The 24304-nt window shown below is 38.2% G+C and overlaps 1 protein-coding gene across 4 annotated transcripts in view; it reads left to right on the plus strand.

The window, feature by feature from the left end:
- The window catches only part of gramd1bb (GRAM domain containing 1Bb), an 81974-nt gene that overhangs the window by 10245 nt on the left and 47425 nt on the right, over positions 1–24304 (plus strand). For all 4 annotated transcript variants that reach the window (XM_056765727.1, XM_056765729.1, XM_056765728.1 and 1 more), the window contains exons 2-3: positions 2067–3184; positions 16470–16559. In XM_056765727.1, coding sequence (XP_056621705.1) covers positions 2781–3184; positions 16470–16559 — 494 coding nt within the window. In that variant the 5' untranslated portion in view covers positions 2067–2780. The remainder of the gene's footprint in view (positions 1–2066; positions 3185–16469; positions 16560–24304) is intronic.

The following is a 24304-nucleotide window of genomic DNA, read 5'->3' on the forward strand; positions in this document are numbered from 1 at the left end:
AGCTGTAGATCATGGAAAGCTGTGCATAAAATACAGAATCGAAGCATTTGCGATTCGGAATCGATTCTAAAGGTTAATTAGTGTATAATTGCCCTAGTATTTTCTATTGTATACTATACTTTTTGTAGTGTAAAGTATAGTGAATAAAAAAGAAAATTAAGGTAAATCTTGTAGTATGCGTTAATGTTGACTATTTTGCTACATTTTAATATAGTAAAACTATATATTATTACAGTACACTCTAAAATATTCTGGTTTAATTTAAAACCCAGCGCTTGAAAGTAACTCACTGTATATTTTCATGTGGGCATACTGTATAGTAAAAATGGAAAACGTAGAATAAAAATGGAAGAAGAAACAGAATTTTAAGGGGAAATAAAATTGAATATAGGAAGAAAGACAGATTGGAAAGAGCACTAAAATCAGGTCGAACTTTACATCAGTATATTTTTTATGCTATTTCCAAATGAGTACATTACTTATTTCATTGGTGTCAGAAAAATAGTTCACCTAGAATTTTAAATCCGGCTAAAAGTGATATTAATATTAAAACCGATAGAGGTTTGTTTTATTTTACATTTTAAGCAAGCAAACATCCTAACCACCGAGAGCCCTGTTCGGAGATTTTATGCAGCGTATGCATTTTTGCATTTCTCATTTTAAATTGTATGTGTCTGCTTCACAATCATTGCACTGCGTTTTTGTGTTGCATATTCATTTGTGTGTAGGGATGCAGCGATTACTAAATTTTACTTTTAAAAAAATTATATAAATATAAATATTTTTGGCGTTTTTGCCATTTTTGGACAGACAGTGATTTTCAAGAGAGGACTGGAAGCGAAGTGGATGAGAGAGAGGGGGTGCTATCGGTGAAGGGACCACGAGCCGAGATTCGAACTCTGGTCGCCCGGAAAGCACTTGCGCCATATGTCGGAGCACGAGCAACTCGACCATTGGCTCCGACTAAATTTTACTATTAACCGGATTTAAAAACGTCACAGTTAAGTTATTGTAAAGGATCCGTTACACCATGTGTTTCTGTTGCACAGAATGAAACCGTTGCAACTTGCATAATATGAAAACAAAGTTACACCAGCGGGGCACCAGTTTTAAGAGCCGTGCTTATCAGAGACACGGAGACCATGAGTCATGAAACACACTAGAGTAACTATGGCAGAGAGATCAAATAGCTGATCTTACCTGTACATTCACAAGATTGTAGCATTGACAGTTGGGCTTGAGTGCAACGTAAAGAAACAAAGTGTCATGTAAGTAAATGGAGTCATACACCAGACGAGAAGTGTCACATCGAGGAGAACTGTCATGATGCGTACATTCCTGATGCCCAAGCTTAAATTCAAAGTCTACTCCAGATGCAAGTTGAACCTATTTAACTTGTATTTATGTTGTTATTAAAACATGAAGGGAAACAAAGTGCAAGTGATCCTTGTGCGCAATCTATATTTCATTTATACTGTTAAGACCATGAAGTGTTATTTTACATTTCACATGTTTCTCCTTTATTCAGTTTCTTTACCTGATAAACCAGTTAGACCAACCTGAAAAACACCCAAAAGCACTGTTAGTTTAATTTGTGTGTTTGCTTTATTAAATTTATTTAATCTCATAATTTGATAATTTGTTATAATGTTTTTACTTACTGATTGACTATTATTATTAGAGTTAGGCTTATTGTTTTATGGTATTATAACCCTAGATTACATGCGTAAAATAACAAACAAATAAGTAGATAATATTATTTATTTATTACTTTTTTGTAGCAGGGCAAGTACAAATTTTGTCAGGGCCAGAAAAAAGTTAGGAATTAATGAATGTATAATAATATAATAGAGTATAATCGTACCAACAAAATCTATAATCGTTGCATCCCTATTTGTGTCTGAGTGATTGGCTTTCCTGTGGCTTGTGTTTAATTGCCTTCTTGTATTTGTGTGTGTGTTGGCCTTTATGCATTTTTAACTATGCCTTTGTGTTAAAGCAATTTACTACTTCATTCACCGGTGTCCTAGTTACCAGGCATCCTATCACCTTACTTTAACCTGTAGGCTGCTGCAGCTCTGTGGGGCAGTGGACTGAGATGCAAAGCATTGTGGGAACAGCACCATCGGGAACCTGACCAGAGAATACACAACCTACAATTCCTTCTACCGATATTACCAACCATCATCTTAAGGCTGAGGAGCAAAGAAGTTCACATTAGATTTTGTGAGGGTTTTCAAGTTTGTGTTAATGAAACTGTCTCAATCCTGCAGTGAAGGTTGGAGTACGGTTTCATTGATAACCGCCCCTTATGCATGTTTCATTGGCTGGGAGGAGAACAGAGCCATCCTTTGTTATCCAATACGTTCAATCCACCGTCTCAGCGCTGGCCGTAGGCCTCCTCTACCCTTCCTAACACAATTACGTCTATTTGTCCCACCTCCACCATTATTTTCATTCAGACACTGACAGGTGTCCTTTATAAGCCAGTTGTGTGGTTCCTACAAGAAGAAAGAGATTAGTCATCAAGCAAGCTTCTGCCTGGAACTCGGTTTTCAGAAGGATTTTAAGTACGTTTTTGGTTTATTTTCCCCTTTTATTTTCACGTCTTCTACGGCCTCAGAAACGCTTAGCGATCCTCCACTTCCACTTGAGTGTTTGACCCAGACGACTTGCCAGTTAGCCTCTCACCTTTCCTGGCACCTCGTTCTCGTACCAGGGTGAAGTTCAGTGTATCAGCTTAACGGCGATCACAGCGGCAGGGGTGGTGAGCTCGGAGCATGACCGACACCCTGCGACCGCCGTCTTTCCAGGTACATGTCCCCCGGGACGAGCCCAGTCACGGAGAGGAGGATGAGGCCGGGAGCGGAGGCGGACACGACGGTCTCGTCTGGTCCAGCTCCTCCACCCCTACCCTGCGGCGCCGACGTTTAAAGATGAGGCGCATGAAAAAGTTGCCCAGCGAGCGGGAGAGGCTTGAGAACGGGCTCTTGCGGCACCCCAGCTCATGCTCGGCTTCCAAAGAATACCTTCAGCTTCCCTCCATCGAGATCACGCCGTCCAGCGACGAGGATGCCGCCTGGTCCAACAGCTCCACCCCGAGTGCCTCGCCCCGCCGCAAACGCTTCCTGCTTCGCAAGTGGCTGAAGGTGCGAGAGAAGAAGAAGCAAGTCAGTGACAGCAGGTTGGTGGATGTGCAGATGCAAATGTACAGGAGGCTGAAATAAAGTAGGCTTTGCCTCTTTCGTTTTTTATTTGGGGAAAAGTCATGTAATAAATCAAACTGAAAGGGGTTTGATTACAATTTGAGTTTTGTTGCGTAGAATCGTAAACAAATAAATCAAATAAATCAAAAATACAGACAACAGGGTATAGTAGGACATAACTGTACAGAAACGTACACGTCGTAAATGTTTTATAATAGTTCATTATAATAGTTCATTAGTTCATTAGACTGGCTTTATGCTGAACATCAAGTTATTTAAGCTGATTCATAAAATAATGCTACAAAATAACTTTCCAAAAAAGAAACTAACACTGTCTAGAGGTGTCACGATATACTGTTTTTCATGATAACTTTGATATATTAAAAATCATGACTAGTTATAGTTTTGTTTATGCTACACATATGATAATATCGCACAATATATGTTATTATCATACAATATTATAATATATTGTCTTAAGAATGACAATGGTTATAAACTCTCTTCCTCTCTACCTCCCCATGCTCACATTTTAAAACCGTGTCTCCACCAGATGCGAAACGAAAAAAGATAATAGAACCCATTATAGTTTTACATTTTGTCCACACTGGATGTGGCGCCATGGGACATGATGAACCCATTGAGAACAAGCCATTTGTCGTGTTGTGCCAGTCAAATCCGTTGTAGACATGGTGTGAGAGTGATTCATTGTCTACAAAAAGAGAAAACACAAAACAAACAGATTCAAAGATGAATTTAACTGATAGCATGATACATTTTTCGAACATTTTGATAGGCATCGTGATACTTCGCCCATAATAACCGTGTAGGGAAAATCTGATATTGTGACAGCCCCATGTAACCTATGTGGAGAATAATGGGACTATTATAAGTATGAATATAATTAGCAAGGATGCAACTATAAAATCTATATCGTGTTATCAAAATAGGAAAATTGTCTCAATATAATCGTGGACTGAATGAAACGATAGGTCTTCTGGGCCAAACATAGAGAATGTTAGAAAAATATATAGACGTTACCATTGGCAAGGTCCATCTGGTGCAATTATTTTATTTTATTAAAGGGATGTTTAGATCATTTAACCCATCTCATACTATTACTCAAACCTCTAAGCAACAGTTATGAGTAGGGCTGGGTATCGAGAACCGGTTCCATTTTAGAACCGGTTTCATATTTCAAAGAATTCAATAGGACAATTCGATTCTGTTTATCAATTCCTGACTTTTCCAATCACTCGCGAACGGCAGTGAGCATTTATCATTGTATCTGTCTGCCAGGACCTGCGACAAGGACCTTATCTCATTACGCAGACGCACAGATCATTACCATCGGGCATCGGCACTATGAACGCAGTAAATGTTCAAAAGTTTGGATAAACTTAGTGAATAAAGATGATTATCTGAAGAAATGCACCATGTTTAAGTCTCTGACCCTCGAGTCATCCTGATACAACGCACCAGATAACTTACAGCTATTAGGAGCGTCTCACACTCAGGAACATGATACAGATAGAGATGAAAAGACAAGCAGTTTTGTTTAAGTTAGTTTATTTTTTTAAATAGTGATTACAGTTAAATACATTCTGAAGCTACAGGACAACATGTTCTAGTTTATTTTAAATTATATTTATTTGAATTATTAATTCAATCACTATTTAACAATGAATTAATTCAGTATTTTAATCACAAATAATTGTTTAGCTAATGGACGATCTAGCAACTGCATGTTATATATTTTAGGGTGTATATATATATATATTTTTAGGTGTTTGTATTATATCTAAAAAGTTTGGGTTTGTATATGCTTCTGATTATTCCTAAATGGAAGTGTTGTTTATTTATTTATTTGACAAATTGTCACTATAAACAGTTACAACCTACTGGTTAGAGCCTAAATGTGGCAAGAATAAAAGGTAAAGTGTTTACAATTTTTTTCTCTCCCCAAAAAATATTGGAATCGGAACAGAGAATCGATAAGAACCGGATTTGATAAGCAGAATCAGAACCGGGATCGCTAAAATTAAAACGATACCCTAGTTATGAGTAAAGGATAAAGAAAAGCTGATGCTTATGACACGTTTCCAAGTCATTTGTTGGTACTTTAAATATTGCAATAAATATTGCACCGTGGACTATATACCAAGGTATTAGCGTACAGTGAGATTTTAAAACCGTTACATTTTCCTAATAATTGATAAATATTTTAATATTGCAGAAATCATAGCATGAATTGACAACGATAACTCAACTAGTGATTGGATGTCAACACTGAGGAACTCAGTAGAGCAGTAGAGGAATGAGCTGGTGTTTGCTTCACTTGTCACTTTGAGAATAATTTGTGGTAGAAAATTGAAAAGCTATAAAATCTGATATGGAAACTACTGTGATATTACAAATATTTGTTTGCCATAGATGATTTGCATCATTTCACCTCAAATCCCCTGTGTGAGCTTAAAACTAAAGATTTATGGGTAAATTCTGGGCAGGGTGTACCTTGGTTTCTTACAGTATTGTGTCCTTTGGCAGAACACTCATCTCCAGAAGGTTGCTTTGAATGAAAAAGGAATGCTGAGTGGAAACTAGTATAACTAGATCAGTCTTTTATTTGAGTTATTTATTTTTTATATGAGAGAGCTCTTAATGTAGTTTAGTGGTTAGAATTGAATTTTGTGGCTCATTTAGATGAGCGAGAGGAAAATAATTTGGTTTATGAAGTCTGTGTTGCCTGTGTGATGAAAATGCCCTGTTAAACTCAAAGCAGCTTTCTTAACTTATCAAGACAAGAAGACTAAGATTGCGAGAAAGAGGAAGAGAGAAATCGTGGGTAGGAAAGATGTTAGACAGGGCTCTATTGTTGGCAAAAGTGTACTGTTATGTGCAGGGGAAATGGCAAAGAGACTGAATTTAGCTATTTATGTAACATTTTTGGCTTTTTAAGCTATTGGGCATATTGGACATAAAATTGTCTTGATCAATAAATGGCATACATTTACAACAATGCTTCTCACAGAACCATGCAAGTTCAGAAAAATCAATTTTTCAAGTTTTTTGGGGTTACTTATTTGTTGATGCGTTATAGCAAAAGTTCAAGTCAAGACCACCAGACAAACCATGAGAGTTTCATATTAACCAGATTATGCTTGAATGAGAACACAGAGAAACATAACAGTCAGCATTGTGCTCACTGACCTTTAGACCGTACAGCCGTTACACACAACATCTATAAGAATATAACACATCTAAATATAAATCAGGAATGTGTTAAAACTTGAAGCGAACACTCAGTACTATTAGTGCATTTGTCAAATTTTTAGATTATATGACTGTCATTTACCAGAATTGGATTTATACATGTTTATAGTAATACACTTCCATACAAATTTGATGTGATCATTATAATTTATTTCATTTAGAGTTTTTATTGTTTGTTTTGAACAGGAACAGAACAGGACATGCATAACATACACTTATATAATAATTTGTTAATTTTTAATCTCCTCTATCATTTTCTAATGAAGCAAAATCAAAGATATTAATCATGCCAGGGCTTTAGGGCCTTTGGCATTCAATACTAATAGTATGAGAGCATAAGTATGTGAGGTCTCTGAATCATCTGCAATTGAGTTTTACTCAATCAACTTTTTCTTGCACCATTGAAAATGATTAGAGGAATTCACGACAAAGCGTTACATTCTTTAAAATAACAGGTCTGTTTTTGCAATTTGTTGTTCTGACCATATGGTGTGTTGATTTTTGGTGTCGTTTTTAGTTAGTCATACTTTTTTGTATCAGCTTTATAGTATGCTTTTTTGCGAGGAATGTTTTACGCATTCCAAGCGTTTTTACATTATATAAATCATAAATACTGTTACTGTCACCAGGTTGGATGATGAAGCTGTCTCACAAATGCTTTTACTTCCCATTTTTTATGTGGACATCTCAATTATTGTATAGAATTTCGTAACTATATTACGAGGTGGCTTATGTGTATGAATTTAAAGGTTGTGAAAGGTACAAAAACATTGGTTTACTAGAAAAAAGCAATACTCATGCGCTACTTCTAACCCCACCCCTAACCCTAACATCGATGGCACGAAAGCAAATCGTACAAAATTGTACGAATGAGATACAAATAAGCTACATCGTAAAATCGTTACGTTTTTTCCATGTGATTGTGATTAGACCACATCGGAAAATGTAAGCAGCGCTAAGCCAGATGAACTCTCTGTTTCATTATTTAAACAATACACAATGTTTGAACAAAATACAACCAGCAACATTGTGTGTGTAAGATAAAAAAAATATAGGCTATATATTAGACATCTGCACGATTAATGCCGGTTACCACTAAATCATTAGCTGTCCTGTTGCTCAGTGAGAAGAGCATTTTGTAACAACACAAGGTTGTGGGTTCGATCCCAGGACATTGCACATGTCTAAGTATAAAAATCTATAGGTTACTGCAATGTAAGTCACTTTGCATAAAAGCGTCTGCCAAATGCATAAATGTAAAATGTAAATGTAAATCCTGCTAAAATCGAACTGGCTGCGATTATGCAAGCCATCGATTCTTTTATTTATGAGTAGCTTGTCTGTGAAGCACGGCTCTGGGATCAGTAGGAAATGCTGCTCGATCTAAAAGCAGTGCGCTTTTAGTCGCTTATAATGTGCATTTAAAAGAGCAACGCCCATCAAACATGATCATTGTAAATATTCTTTATTATCATGGAAATCCGTGATGAGGCTTGAGGAACAGTGATAAAAACATGTCCTTAGGCATTTCATAGAACTACTAATATATTCTCATTTATCAAAATTTAATGTTTATTAATATCGACCAGTCCTCAGGTACGAAAAGAGGTGCATCCACTCGAATCGGTTTGATGAAATTTGACCATCTGTACTAATAGTTCATATTCTTGTAGATCAAAAAGTAAAATATATATTTAATTTGAATTATAGTGTAATTTAATCAATATATTTTTCCGGTTTTGGTCAAGTTTTCTTCGAAGTACTTTAACTAGTGTCCGCTTTGAATTTGGTTATAGGCCTACTCTCTGGGACTGCTATCAAACAAAGGCAAGCTATAATTATTATTAGTGTTAAGGCTGTAAATTAACTTTTTTTGCACATAGCACTGGTGCTAGAGAGGTTTACAGTTTATTAGCACAGTCCAAACAGTAGCAGCAAAAGTATAGTGTAGTAGAGTAGGCGGGGCGAGACCGTGGTTCGAGTCCGGTGAGTAATTGTGAATTAGCGCCAGCTGTGCACGCACCGGCCTCGAATCACGTAGGAGATGGGAGCATATAAAAGCCGTCGAGCCGTCCACCGAAGCCCCAGGGCCACCGCAAGGCACCGCGAAAGAGTACTCCGGCTGGTTGAGGAACAAGCGGCAGCATGTCAGGGAACCGGACTATAATTTTTTTTCTCCTCTCTCCCCTCTCTCTTTCCGGTCGCTCCGAGGGCTCCCGTCTCCGTTGTCTCGTCTCGTCTCGTCGCTGCATACCCCCCACCCCACCCCCCCGGAAGGAGGGGGAGGGAGCTTGCACAGTCGCAGGGGTACCCCCCGGCCTGTGAGGGGTGATGGGGGTATGTAGTAGAGTAGGTGGGGCGAGACCGTGGTTCGAGTCCGGTGAGTAATTGTGAATAAGCGCCAGCTGTGCGCACACCGGCCTCGAATCACGTAGGAGATGGGAGCATATAAAAGGAACGAGCGACCGGACCGTCGAAGAGAGAGGACCGGGCCCGAACTTATGTTATGTTTGTATTTATATTTATGTTCATGTTTTGTTCGCCGGCGGTCGTCCGTGAGGGGCCGCCGGCTTTTAAATTACTTTATTAAATGTTTAAATGTTTGCCGGTTTCCGCCTCCTTCCTTCCCTTTTAATGAAGTTTGTTACATATAGATTGTCTGTTGTCACCATTAAAAATAAATATGCAAGTGCAGTTCATCATGAATAGGCAGGTAACTGACAAAAGACATTAAAGTGGCCCTAACACACGGGGTTTCTGCAAATCTCATGTTAAGAAGTAGTATTGCATACATCCTATCTTCGAAGAGTATTTAGTTTAATCACATTCATAAAAGATCGATACAGCTGTACGATTACTTCCGAAATCGGCTTCATATATCAGTTTCAAACGATCTCCAAATCCAGCGTTATATCCACCGATTATATAACATTCATCACCCAAATGCAGTGAACAAACAAACACCTGAACTTCGCGAACATGTTGTTTCTCTCTCCTGCAAACAAATGAAAGTGACGTCTGCCAATGCTTCTTTTCCTGTTTTCCATTCTGCCTTATGGGCATGCCGCGTGCTTTTCAGGGAGAATTGTCCAATAAGGGACTAAGAAAAGTTGTTACAAAACAGGTTTATATGTTGAGATTAAACTGAGATTCTGCAGCACATTGTTTTTAACAGAAGCTCAGCTTGAAGCAGCTTTTTTTTACAACAGCAGTTATTTCAACATTACACACCATCTTTTTCTGATCTTCGTATCAGACTTTCCTCGTCTTTGTCTGGGTATTTTATAACATGCGAGTTTCGGTTCAGCAAGGTCTCTTATCTGGGGATGTGTGTGCGATGTCTGGCAAGTCTGGAAGGGGTTGAGGGTCTTCTGAGATGCGTCCAGACCTTTTCCAGCCTGCCCTGTTCTGATAAAAGCTCCGGCTGCTATTTTAAGACTTACAAGCATGCACTTTCTAGCTGTTAATATTTCAGATATAGGCTTTTATTAGGTATATAATGCAGGGGTACATTTCTTGTGATACTGCTACCAAGTTTGCTGATTGGTCAGCAGCTTTATAGATTATTCTCTCTGATAGGACAGCCTTGAATTTTGGGTATGAACGTGTGTGTATTTGTTGTTAATCTGAAGTTCGGGCTCTAAAAATAAACATTTGGTTTATTTTCACTTTACAGAAGTTGATTTATTACCGTACTAATAAACCGCTAAACACAAGCAATTATGTTTAATTGCTAAATTCTCTGTTAAGAACTAGAGTACCCACAATCCACCAGTCATAGAAGTCCACGTTACCATGGAGAAAAAAATGTATGACAGGCAGACACACAATATCATACGGAATTTCAAATAATGTGATGTCTCTAGATTTTAGATTTAAAGATCTAAAGATTTAAAGAAAGAGATTTTAATATATTGTAATTTACCTCTAAAATTTTGTATTTTGATTTTAGGTTTACATTCTATCATTATTTCTGGAAGTGTCATTTGCATAGCTTTGGCTATTCTATCTTCTGCAGAACACAAAAGAAGATATTTTCAAGAAAGTTGGTAACCAAACCGCAATGGCCCCCATTCAATCCTATTGTGTGGACACAAAAACCAATGCAAGTGAATGGGGGCCAGTTAACAACATTCTTCAAAATATCTTCTTTTGTGTTCTGTGGTAAAAAGTAATACAGGTTTGAAATATCAAGAGGGTGAGTAAATGATGAGAGAATTTTCATTTTAAGTATTAATCTGACATTGAAGTTTACAGTCTTCATCATACTCTTTTCTACTACTGAACACTTCGCTTAGTTCTTGTCACTCACTGTTGGCATAGGCCGTTCTTGAGAAACTGTGTACATTGGGTGTGCTGGTTTGTAGTAGATTACATTTTTTGAGGTTATTTCAGACATACTTTTCCAAGGGTTTGAAAAAGATCTTTGTGGTTAAGAAATGACAAAGCAAGAAGCAGTGTTCGCAGTTTCAGGTGTCTTATGACTACAGTGATTCAGAAGTGCTGACAGAAGAAGCTCTGATGAAGAGAAGATAATCAATCTAGCTGAAAAGATGATATCATCCAGTCAACAGGACGGTTCTTTGTGCCATTGCTGTGTCACGGCAACCTCTGACTGTCTTTGCTTTTTCACATTCAATCTTAGTATTTTGCAGTCTTTCATGTTTGACATGTGGCGCTAGCTGGCTTGAGATTACTGAAAGCAGCAATACTTGATAAAGCAAACCTGTACAATTGACTTTTATATAACATTTATAGGAGCTAGGTTTGGACGATGTCTATAAAATTGGCATTTGGATGACGTCTACAGTGAAACACAATGGGCGATGACATCACCCTGTGGCGTTATAAAGGGCTTAATACAACGTGAGCTGCGCAGACACGCATCGTCTTTATACAACATGGGCTGTGTAGACTAGAGGTCGACTGATACAGGAGTCTTCTTTATACAACGCAGGCTGCGCAGACACTAGTCTTCTTTATACAAAATGTGCTGCGCAGACACGCATCCTCTTTATACAACGCAGGCTGCGTTAATACATTTTCAAGTCTATAACCATCTTTAACTGGAGCCAAAACGTTTCTGCGTACTCCACATTAAATAGAAAAGTATTGAAATTAGTTGCGAAATTAAATCGATGTTGTGTTATTATGCAGAAAACGGCAGCTCCACCATTCACTCGTATGTCTTTATTGTCCACTTTGCCCTCACCAATATGGCGGCGGGTTGTTGTACAATCCAGCGGACAATGTGGTCTCTAGTTAATATATATATATATATATGTCTATGCACTAAATTGTCTTGTCGAGCACGAAGAGGAAGCAAGATGAATTCTTCTATGTGACAAGTCAGAAGCATAAAGTTATATTTCCGTTTTTCATTAGGCGCCATCTATGACAGAGGGTGAATTTGCACGTTCACTCGCCTGAGTTGGCTCATTGCCAGTAAAAATAGCTTTGGTATGAAGTTCGAAAAATGTCTCAAAGACGTTTGCGATAAGCGCATGCCAAGTTTAACACAGAGCTGTTCACTTGAGTCATGCTGAGCATAAATAAGAGATTTGCTTGCATAGTTAGGAGATGCAGATAGGAGCTTTTCTGCCGGTTTGTGCTGTCTGTCACAACCACAAATAAATACCCGCATGCACCGGAGCATGACAATAAATCCCTGGAGCTGATGAAATGAGGATATCTTTCCAACCAGCGTGTGGAATAGGATTTGTGTGTTTCACACAAAAAATGACCATCACAATACATTTCTTTTTTGGTAGCAAGCACCACCCTCATTTTCTTCAGATTTGACCGAATTTTCTTAAAGGGATAGTTCACCCAAAACTATTAATGAAGTCATTTAGTTACCGTTTTTTCATTCTTTACTCTGTATTTTAGGGAAAAGCCTCAGTATCCATTTTCTATCTTCCAATTTTTTAACAATGAAAGTAAATGGAGAATGACCATCATTCTGCCCATCATCTAGGATGAGAGTCATAGGTGCCCTAATTTAATGATCTAAGCCCATGGTCTGAAGCCCACTCTGCACAAGTACACTCAGGGCTAGTTTAACAACGGCCTAGGCCTGGGCGCATGATCTAAACAGGTTGTTCTGATTGTAATGGGTGTTTTTGGGAATAACATGCTGTAAAAATTTGTAAGAGCACTGGACACTTCTCCAGAGAGGAAGTCATATTCTCGTGTGTGAGCTCAAAGCACGCAAGCAGAGCATTTCGGAAGGCAGGACTTTGAAACCAGAAGAAATCCAGTCGTTCTGTTAGAGTAGAGACAGCTGTGAACATAAGACTTGAAATATGTGAAATATAAAGTTTTTTTTTAAACTAGAAACATGAAAATTCATTGTTAAACACCCAAAAAACATAATCAAAGCCTCTAAAACAGCCAAAGACTGGATCCTTTAAATATTCTTAAGAAGTTCTCAAATATTTTCTTAAGAACATCTTTCTTTTTTGAATAGCTTGCTTTCTCAATCACTCCACCTGCCTGCGTGTGATGTAACTGAATATATTTGCCTAAACAAAAAAACTAGTCGTGGGCCGTTAACGGCGTTAACGTGCTACGTTAACGGCGTTAACGTGCTACGTTAACGTGAGACTCTTATCGCGCGATAAAAAAAATGTCGCCGTTAAAGGTACAGTGTGTAGCATTTTGAAGGATTTATTTACCAAAATGTAATATATAACAAAACTATGTTGTAAATGGTGAAGAAAACCTCACAAAATGAACCGAAATGTTTATATTACCTTACAATGAGCCATTTATACACCGCGGGCACACCCTTACATGTAATATATCAAATTGCACAGCCATGTTTCTATAGTAGCACTACACGGACAAACTGTGCGCGTTTCGTAAAACTAAGGATGCACGGGACTATGTTCTTCTTCTTCGGCCGTGTTTTGGATGCAGCTTTCAAAGCCACTACATAGAAGGATTAGCAGAAGAAGAGGAAGAACAATAACACTATTTACTTCGTAAACATACTTACGTCGTGTTTCTTATAAGAAATAGAAACGGTTCTTTGGTATTTGCGCTAATGGCGGACCACACATACTCTGCACAAGAGCCGACAGAGCGTCAATCTGTGTCTTAAAATACGATGCAGCAAGGCGAAGTCGAGACACAAAACGGCAGAAAACCTGAATAAACATCAGCGTGGCTTTTCCCAAATGGAGGGCACTGAAGCAGGAAAAGGGTTTGCTAAGCGACGCCGAAGTTGCCAGCTCTCTGCTGGACCGGTAAGTTTGTCTTCCGCAATATAAGCGAACTGTTTGTTTGATTGCTTTAGCTAATAGATGAGCTGATCATCAAGAGAAGTCGCGCTTTTCCTCGTAAATATTTAGCACTTTGTAATTGTACTATAATTCATTGTTGCATGGCAGTGCAAATCAAGTTAGAAATCATGTTTACAATCATAATTTTCATAAATTGGGTGTAAGTTATATTATAATACTGCTTAGCTTCCACATCCTCTCTTTCAGTCCTCGCGGGTAACGTTAGCTCCTCTGCCTCTCCTCGCCCTGCCAGCATCTCCAACACCCCTACCTCTCCGCCCTCTTCCTCTCCCTCTTACTACCTGTGTTAAGTCCTCTGATTGACTCTGTGATGATGAGAAAAACTTCTGCTAGGACTTTCGTGGTTAGATTACACGCCTTTAGCATCAACATGTATATGTGTAATGACAATAAAGTTGAATCTAATCTAATCTAATCTTAGCAAGCGGTTTCAATAGGCTGTAAGTTACGAACCAAGTTGTCGTGCCAAAAAATGCTATGCAAAATAAGCGAATAAATCAATGACACAATGTTAAACAAGTAACAGTAATATTCACTGTAACGATTACAGTACATGGTGAATTAAGTACAATTTATTTATTTTCTTTGTAAATAAGCCTCGTCACTTGACTTGCAAAGGTTACTCTCTGCTGTCTCAGACGACGACATCTCTGTCCTGTGTCCGTAACTTCAGTCTGTTGTTCGCCTGTGAGATGTAGACTACAATGATCAACACCACCGATCATGGCCGCTATCATTTACGGGACCCTTTTGTCCTGTGACGCCAACCGTAGCTTCTCTAATGGGAGGGAGAGGGGGTTATCGGAATTGTAGGTTGCAATTTCCTACATCGCAAATAGTGGCCTCTGAAACTTACACACAGAACCTTTAATCTATTCTCAAAGTTGGGTTGGGAGCTGGGTCTATACTACGCAAGCTATGATGACTTTCACCTTGATATTTTAGCGCGGATGTATACCTAGCTGAATTGCAGTGTAGGGGGCGAGAACGAGATTTTTCAACTCGCGTGATTCACGCAAATCGCATCATTCGCGCCGCCTCATCATCTCATGACCAGGGCTTCATTTGCGCCATTCGCGCCGCAAGTTGGTCTATCGCGTCTTTTCATTGACTTAACATGTAAATCACTCGCGCTTGACGCGCCATTCGCGTTTGGTCTGGACACAACATAACGTTACTGTGAAATTACCACATCAAACGTGACGTGCTAACATCGATGCAGCTATGAAGCCGCCGGGATTGCTTCAGGGAAAATTTATTTTTAAGAAGCTTCCCAATGGAAACATCGACAAGACTAAGGTTGTTTGCACCTTGTGCAATGCGGAATTGGTTTAAAAAAACACTTTCTCTCAACAGGTAGTGGTCTAGCTTTAGTTGAAACCAGTAACTTTGTATTGAGATCTAATGTATTATGGCTCCTGTATGACATATTGCTTGTTGCTCCCTCACTCTTTGTAAATTGCTTTGGATAAAAGCGTCTGCTAAATGACTAAATGTAAATGTACTGTAGGAGCTCTTCCAGTCTCAAGTACCACCTAAACGCAAATCATCCCTTAGCTAATGCTGAAGTAAACACAAGTACATCTTATTGAACATAATTTATTTTCATCACTTATTATCATAGTAGAACAGCTTTCTTAAGCAGTTTGTGATGCATTTTGGAAACAGGAGATGAGCCCCTGGTCTATACGCCACCTGGCTTAAGACACCCGTTCTCAAAGACTTACTTTTAGTCATTATTTGGGTAGCACACATAGTCTGAATGCCTTCGGCAGAATTCAAATGAACCATTTTAATCTAGATTAATCTAGATTAATTCCAAGATTATCCATTTTTAATAGTGAAAGCTAAAGGAAGGGAGCTAGACCTTATCATTACTGTATCATTATAAAAAATCCTCCATGGCAATTAAATGTTAAAATTATGATTCTTGCTCAAGTCACACGTGAAGCAAGCAAATACATGTGTTGAGATTTTAGATAACCGTAAAGCTATCTTAATTTTAAGACGATATTTACAACAGCTTTTGTTTCGAGAGTATGCTTTCTTCTTTTTTTTTCTTGAGAAAAAGTAATAATAATTGTCTTAAGAGGTTTTTTTTAATACATATCATGCCCAACATTTTTCTCAAACTATAATTTAGGAAAAATATGGCAGTAAACAAGAATATTCTTCTTAAGAATGTTTTGTGAATCCGGCCCAATGTCCTCAAAGCTGACTGGATTTATCATGCTTTTTAAATCCCCCTTTCTTGTTTTTTATGCAATCATTCATCGAAGTTCATTGTAAAAGAGCAGATTGGTCTTATGTTCTGCAGAAAAAGAAAGGCATTAATAAAGAAGTATTTGATAATTTCAGCATATTCAGAAGACTTTGGTTTCTAAGGAGTTTGTGTTTTTCAATAGTCAGCACTTGTTTAAAGACATTTGATCCTGAATATTTCATTATTACTGGGATTTTGGGCTTTAATGGCATTGCTAGCGAGATTGTGCCCTCTTGTGGCAAAACTGCAGGTTCACGGTTTTCCATAGAGAAAGTACCACATCTGATACTTTCAACTTGATTAGTATTTCCCCTTAATATATGCACATCTTAAAATAATATGCACATACTGTTTCTCAGACATGTGCATTGTGTTGCCGTGACAGGTTGATTGATACCTGATAATATCCTTCTTTTGCAGCAGTCAGCAGAGTAGCCAGCAAAGCAGCCAACAGAGTAGCCATGACGACGATTCAAGCCGCTTCCTGACTCCGTTCATCCGTGAGGAGAGGTACGCCAAAGCCTTTGTGTGTCCCGTGTCACTCTTTAATAGTCAAATATTTCTAAACATTAGTAATGTGTGGGGATTGTAAATGAATTGGTTTGCAAAGTCGCACAGCCAATCAGATTCCACCAGCAGCCCAGAGATCAAAGGTGAATTAGGATGTAATACATTCCACTCATGTTTGAAATAAGCTGCCCCCGAGAAATTGCTTTAACAAGCATGAGAGCCATAAAGGTGGATTTAACAAGCAAGCTTTATCTGATGGCTATAAAGTTTGAGGTTGGTGGAGATTTAAATCTGTGATGTGCCGTGGAGCAGAATACTTTACATTTCAATTGTTCTGGGAAGTGTCTGTGGATCATTTTCTTATGAATACAGAATTTACAGATAAGAATATCTGAATTGACACCCATAAACTATACTGTTTGTGTATAATGTAGAGCAAACGTTGGTGCTTTTGGACACCTGAGCCATACTTGAAACAAATGAGCTTCATTAAATTAAATCAACAAAAATGCTAAACCGAGTAAAATCTGCAAACAAATAATACTTGAACTTTTCTTGGAATTCACTACTGTCTTTTTTACAATTTTACAGTCAGTTTTCCTTTTAACCAACTGATCCCAGGGTCATTTTCAGTAGTTTTATGAAGTCAGTGGCATGTTTCATAACCAAAAAGTGCATATAACTACTTAAACATTATATCTACTTCACTGTAAAAAGAAATTACTGTTATTTTTTACAGTTTTTTTACGTATTTGTGAAAAAAGAAAAAAACTGGATATTTACAAGAAAAACATAGAAATATTCTTTTTTTTACAGATTTTTTAATTATACGGTATATTTCTGTCGAAAATGTTCTTTTCTTTTTTTAAATACGGTCTAAAAACGTCAAATTACATTAAAAAGACCTTAAATGTTCAAGACAAATAGATAAAACATGTATTTTTACATGGAAAACATTGTATTTACAGAATTTTTCTGGCACCCCAGCTTCCAGAAAATTTTGTTTTTTTACAGAATGTTTTAAAATGTTGCCTAAACTATTTTTGGTGAAAAAACCCTTTTCCCTTTTTTTAATATATTTTTTAATTCATTCATTCTTTCACACATACAAGTTAGTAATCACACACTGAGAAACAGTAAGAAGTGTTGATTTTCTCACAGAAGGTGAAGAGAAGGTAGTTAAGAGTAAAAACCACTTCCTTTGCTTCTTCAAATGTGTGTGTGCGAATGCAAAGTTTACTGGAAGTGGTTCTTCTAATCTCAACATGCAAACCACAATGTTTGATGGCTGTTTTGTCCAACGTGAGGTTTCTCAAAGCCTTGCTATTTTTTTGGAACCCTGAATACAGTTGCAAGCTTTGGGCTGTCATTGTTTGCAGCAGCGGTCACAATAGCCGGCCGGCCGGGCACAAACAGAGAGCCATGTTCAGACCGGGCTGTCTGGGATTTTAACCGTTTAACTCTTGAATAAAAACAACATTGAAGGTTAAACATCTGACCTGTCATTGCGGGGACAGAGATAAGAATCCATAATTCTCCAGGAAGGTAAGTGGGTACAGAAAAAAACTGATTACATGTTTTAAAGTGTCTGCTGTGGTGGTGTTTTATTCAGTGTTCTGTACCGACACTATTATTGTTTGAATACGTATGTTTCATTTTTCCTGTCACACAGATTTTTTAGGGGAGTTTCTTAATGCGAATACAGTTGGCCCCATAAGTGCTATTCTATCGGCTAAATACTGGTTATGCACCAAATTGTACCTACACAAAACTTTCAGGTGCTTTAAGAATTTACCAAAGGCATAAAGTTAACATTTAATTTTGTCAAACTTTTTGTCAAACGCTCACATGACAGAGAAAACATGTCAAAGAAATTCTCCATTCACACTTAGTATTAAGATTTGCATTACAAACTTCCCACATTTGACTTGTGTTGACATTTTCAGAGGAGAATTTAGTCATGCATGTTGAAAAAGTGCGAAAAAGAAAATCCAAATATGGATTAAGTGATGATTTTGATTCTCTTTATGCCTGTATTTAGCACTGTTCCTTTGTGAACGGGTTACACAAGACAGATCTTAATACCAGGTGTCATAAATACATTTAATTGGATAAATCTTGTTGTTTAGAGAATAATCATTGAATGTTATATAGACATCGGATATTCTATACGAATGTATTAATACAGAAATAGTGAGATCGGCTTTTAGTGATGCTGTCTGATGTTCTGTTCCGTTGGTCTGTTGTGAATGGTTCAGACTGTTGTCTCCTGATCACCAACACATACCAGTTTAACCAGTTACATGAAGTTTTGCCGTTCTCTTTTGTCTCATTTCATTGGTTGTCTGTGGATTCTGGAAAGCCCACACAACACCACATCACAAGGGCAATGCGTGAATGTGCTGATTTAACTGATTGTCTCTTTTCAATACAAGATGAACTTTGAGCTCTCCGCACTGTTCACTGTTGTACTGCTCTCGCATTATTGTTTGATGGTGCTGACCTTCTCTTTTCTAAATTGCTGCTCATTTTGGACTTTGTTCATACATACCACGAAATATGTTACATATCTACATATTAAAACCTGTATGTGACCATTTTTCTACGAAACACAAAAGAAGATATTTCGAGAAATGGTTTTGTGTTCATACAGTGGAAGTCAATGGTGTCCAATCTTGTCTGATTACCAACATTCTTCAAAATATCTTCTTTTGTCACACAGGTCCCTTTAACATGAGTGTATGAGCCAAAGGCTTGTGTTCTCTATTGTTTATGTGTATGTGAGTGTGGAGGAGTGTGGATCCCTCCAGCAAAGTGGTCATGTCCCTATTACTCACTCAAGTCTTACTCTCCTTCTCTCCGAGTATGTCTTTTTACCTCTCTCACAGAGTCATTCTACTACACAACTGAAGCCAGCATGTAACAATGCAGCTGCTGTTTTAGATAAACAGAATTTTCAAAGAGATGTGAGAGAAAGAGCATTTATTCAATGGTTCTTTGCAGAACTTTATATTGAGTATATAGCATCTTACATCAAAAAAACATTGTTATAAAGTAGACATTGTTGTTTGAAGATTTGGACGTCCCGTATATAATCGTTCCAATAGATTTCTTTCCTCGGTTATGCGAACAGTTGATAGATGGCATTAAGGTCTCAATTAATTTATATATGTATATGGGTAGAGAAGGATCACCATATTGATGATGGTCTGTAGATGGCACTGTGTGATATTGTTTTGATTTATTTCCATTGACAGGTGTTTGGAGGCGAGTGGAAAGATTATAATGTGTTACAATTATCACGGCTATTTAAAGAAGTGAGAGAGAGATGGTGGTTTACGCATATACCTCAAATTTTGTGAATAATATTTTAACAAATGTCCCATTTTTTTATGACCCAATATTCTTTGCAGCCCTCATTTTTATTAAGCATTTGTTATGAGGGGAAGGTGCACATAATATAATGACATTAACTAAAACCTAAAACCTGCTATTTTAAATTTAATTTTTATAATTTTTTAATTTAATTTAATAAAACACTATGCATCTGTAAGACAGCTGGTTTAAAGGTGGTAGTCTCTCTCTCTCTCTCTCTCTCTCTCTCTCTCTCTCTCCCCCCCCCTCTCTCTCTCTCTCCTCTCTCTCTCTCTCCCCCCTCTCTCTCTCTCTCTCTCCCTCTCTCACTTTCTCTCTCTCTCTCTCTCTCTCTCTTTCTTTCTCCCTCTCTTTCTCTCTCTCTCTCTCTCTCTCTCTCTTTCTTTCTACCTCTCTCTCTCCTTCTCTCACCTTCTCTCTCTTCCTCTGTGTTTTCTGTTCTCCTCTCTGGGTAGATTAATGCCTACTGTCTCTGAGGATTTTCCAAGACTTTGTGGTCCCTGCTTGGGTCATTTGTTAGAGTTGAAGGTGGACTCCTCTATCACGGGGATGACTCTTGTCTATTACTCAAAGTGCTGCTTGTGTGCAGGCTCAGAGCTAATGATTAGATTTATAAAATTCATCCTATTCTTTTAAACACAGAATCTCAGTACCAATCATCCTCTGCAGTTTTAAAATGGTTCAAGATAATTGCTTTGTTCTGATGTGGCATAAATTTGACCATATATTTGATCATCTTTGCCAATATCAGGCTTATAGATTTGCACGTCAGAGACCAATTTTAGTCCCTCCAGGCTGAGATGTGAGAAATTGCGATTGTTATTGGATTTCAGTTTCAGTTGTGAACATAACTCAACTGTGTTGAGCCCAGTGATTTGAGGGAAACAAAAAAATAATAATGGGCTGATAGGTCTTATTAACTCTTTCCCCGCTGAGGTCTTATATTAATATACAAACTCTCTGTGTAACCGGTGTTGCTTCTATACATGGGTTAATTTATGCATTACTTTCTGTTAAGCATTTTTGCATATTACTTCCTTGAAAAATACTGGATCTAACATCGGTAAGGACATCATCATTTGTCTTGCATTATATTTGCAGATTAACAGTCACATCTCTCAACCTTTCCACAATTCAATCCATCTGAGAGGAAAACGTGCATTGCATGAATTGAAAGGAGCGTGAGTCTCAGGCAGGAGAAGCAGAAGGTGTGCGTGGTTGTTGTGGATGGAAAAGATGGAAGTCTCTTGAGATAAGCTGTCAGCATTGAGGTTTTTAACTTAAATGGCATTTAAGCACAGTTACTGTGACGTTTACTGTATGCGTGTGTACAGTTACTGTACGGTTACTGTATGCGTGTGTACCCAGAGCCTTTCGTGATGTAAGAGATCAGATGATGACTAGGGGGACATGTGGGTGCTGCTTCTGTTCCTTTGAATTATTCATACTGAGGTCAGCAGAGGTACTGGAGGAAAAGAGTTTCACACACAGCGTATCACACGTAGCAGACCCCCTAGGTGTTATTCAGATCACCCACCTGTCTTCCCAGCCTGTGTGAAGGATTCTTGGTTTCTCAGGTCAAACTGAGTAGGTCGATGAAAATGATTTGGAGACCATGCGAGTAGGCAGGACAGTAACGCACTGCACTACACTGACTATTTATTATATCGTCATCATTACAACAGAATCAGGGCCGCAGATAGGACTTTTTAACTGGGGGACCAAGCTGTCAGGAAATGATTTCAACTCAGTTAGTTATTTTGCATAATTTGGGCTTTAACTAGTGCTCAAGTAGTTTCTTTGTGTGTTTTGGGTAATGGTTTGCACTAAACAGCCATTGGATGATACGTATTTGAAATCATGGATAAACAACAATGAATGAAGGCCAACCTATGAACACTAGCAATGCATGATCAAACTGTTATTCGTGTAGTAAGCCAATCAGCCACCAAAAATTCATGCCTTCTGCAAAACATGTTTTATTAAAATAAATCAGTAAATTGACCTCTGTCAATTTATACAGTAAATTGGGTTAGATAATAATGTTATGCCAGGACCTTGGTTAATCTTTGAAGTCCAGATAAAACATTTGTAGCGACGAAGGCAGGACGGGAGCAGTGGGGCGAGGACCGGGCCCGGACATGTTTAAGTTTGTGTTTATGTTCTTGGAGCCGGCAGTCGACCGTGAGGTGGCTGCCGGCCTTTTACTTCCGTATTATTGTTTATTTGTTTTGATTGAAGTTTGTCGAATGTTCGCCGGTTCCCGCTTCCTTCCTTCCTTTTATTAAACCGTATTACAACATTATTTCCAGACGATAAATAGTTTGATTTATCCAACCATTCTTTTTGTGTTCATTCGCTGTTTTGCTATGTTTGCTAAGTGCAAAAGACTATCTGAGCAAATAAATAACAAAACTAATCTGCCACATCTGGGAAAAGTCAAAAGATTGTTTTTTCTCTCTTCATTGCCTTTATGTGGCAGTTCTGCAGTCCATCATTTTCAGTCCAGAAAAATCACCAGCTCAGTCACAGACGATGGCATTTGACAACTAAGGTTACCGCTACTACAGGCGCAATTGAGGCAGCTAATAGCTCCTCATAGGACCCCATGGGCGGGGTCAGACGTCGTAGCAGGCTAGCAGCAGGACACAGAGAGCACAAAGAACATAAACTTCGGTGGCCGACTCGATTCTCAAGAGGTGACAGCAAAATAATTAAAGAGTGATGGGCCTGTCCGGCTGTACTTACGTTAATGTACATGGCGGAAACCCTGATTAATCCTCAGTTTGCTGATGTTTGTCCTTTCGTAGGGACAGTGAGGGGGACGGATCGGGTCACTATGAATCTGAGGGGGTCATGTTCCTACATGAGTGAACTCCCTTTAATAAGCCTTACAGAACAAATCAATTTAAGGAATTTATACCCATTAAAATGCTATTTAACATATTTTAAATCCTTCAGACTGACACATTTCCTTTCATTATAAGCTCATTACTATAAGAGCGATTATTATTTTGAAAATTTTTATTGGATTTCATGAACAAACCTAAAATTATTTCCAACACCTTTCCAAAGATGCTGTAAACCGAATTTAGCTTGTGTTAAACCCAGAAGATTGTTGATGCATTTTGCTCACTTTTTGATATTGTTTCTTCTGTTCACCACCAGTGGGCGCAATGCACATAACTGGCCTCAACTGAATGGCCAGTCACATGAACTGCAGCTTAACCAACTTCAGACACATCTTCTAATACGCACACCCAGGAACATGATGTACCTGCCACACATGACTTAAACACTGGAGACAACATCACCTGCATTCACAGCTCATAGTGTGTGGATGTGTGTGTGTGTCACTGTTGTGGTTAGCGACATAAATCGGCCTTCGAAAGCCTGTCACCACATCCCCTACTGTTTGACCTCTCAATATGTATGTGTGTGAAAGAGAGAGAGAGATAAGGCACTTGTTGTCATGGTTTAATCGGCCCTGTATGTGGCCTTGAAGTAAATGTAATGGAGCCTGTGACTCCAGTGGTTATGAGGCCCATTAATCTCGATGGAAACGGTTCACTTCTGTTAAGGAACACAGATCTTACTGTATACTGTTTTGCATTTTTAAGTCTTAAAATAAAAAAGATTTTTCGATTACATTTTTACATTATGAGATTGAAGTTGCTAAAGGTGAGATGTTGATTTATAGATAGATGATTTTGACAGCCAAAAATCAGCCAATCTGTGCCATGTGTAAGGCCGTGAAAACCTGAGCTATTTTGACTTTCCATCACAGAGCACCCTAGCAACCACTTAACAGTTCCATAGATACAATCCAGTTGCACCTACAGTAAACAGCAAGAACCACTTTAGCAAATATACCGCAGTGCTTGCGTGGGCAAGCACCACCCACATGAAAAACTCTCATTGTCTCTTTACAGCTGTTAATTAGACTTCACTGTTTCCAAACACACCGTGTTTCATATTTCAATCAGTTTACAGCTTTTTACCACATTCACTTTGTGAATAACCCACTCGCACACACTCTTTCATCATTATCTGTTTAAAACGGTCTATTCATTTGCATTCACAAGAATAGCTGACTGATGTAAAATAGGCACTTCTATAAATCACCTCACACACATTGGTCCAGCTTTCATTATGCAGACTTTCCATAGGCGAAATGAAGAAAACTTTCAGCCTTTTTTCATTCTTAACAAAAAATGAAATTCTGTATGTTTATTTAATTATTTGGATTATGAGGACAGCTGGGATGCTGAAACCTGAAAACACACCACATTATCAGAACACTGAGTCCGCATAATGAAGAACAAACCACTACACTCCTTTACCAACACACGCAAGCGCTCACAGAAATA

The sequence above is a fragment of the Triplophysa dalaica genome, chromosome 14, assembly GCF_015846415.1.
Source record: "Triplophysa dalaica isolate WHDGS20190420 chromosome 14, ASM1584641v1, whole genome shotgun sequence".
NCBI lineage: Eukaryota > Metazoa > Chordata > Actinopteri > Cypriniformes > Nemacheilidae > Triplophysa > Triplophysa dalaica.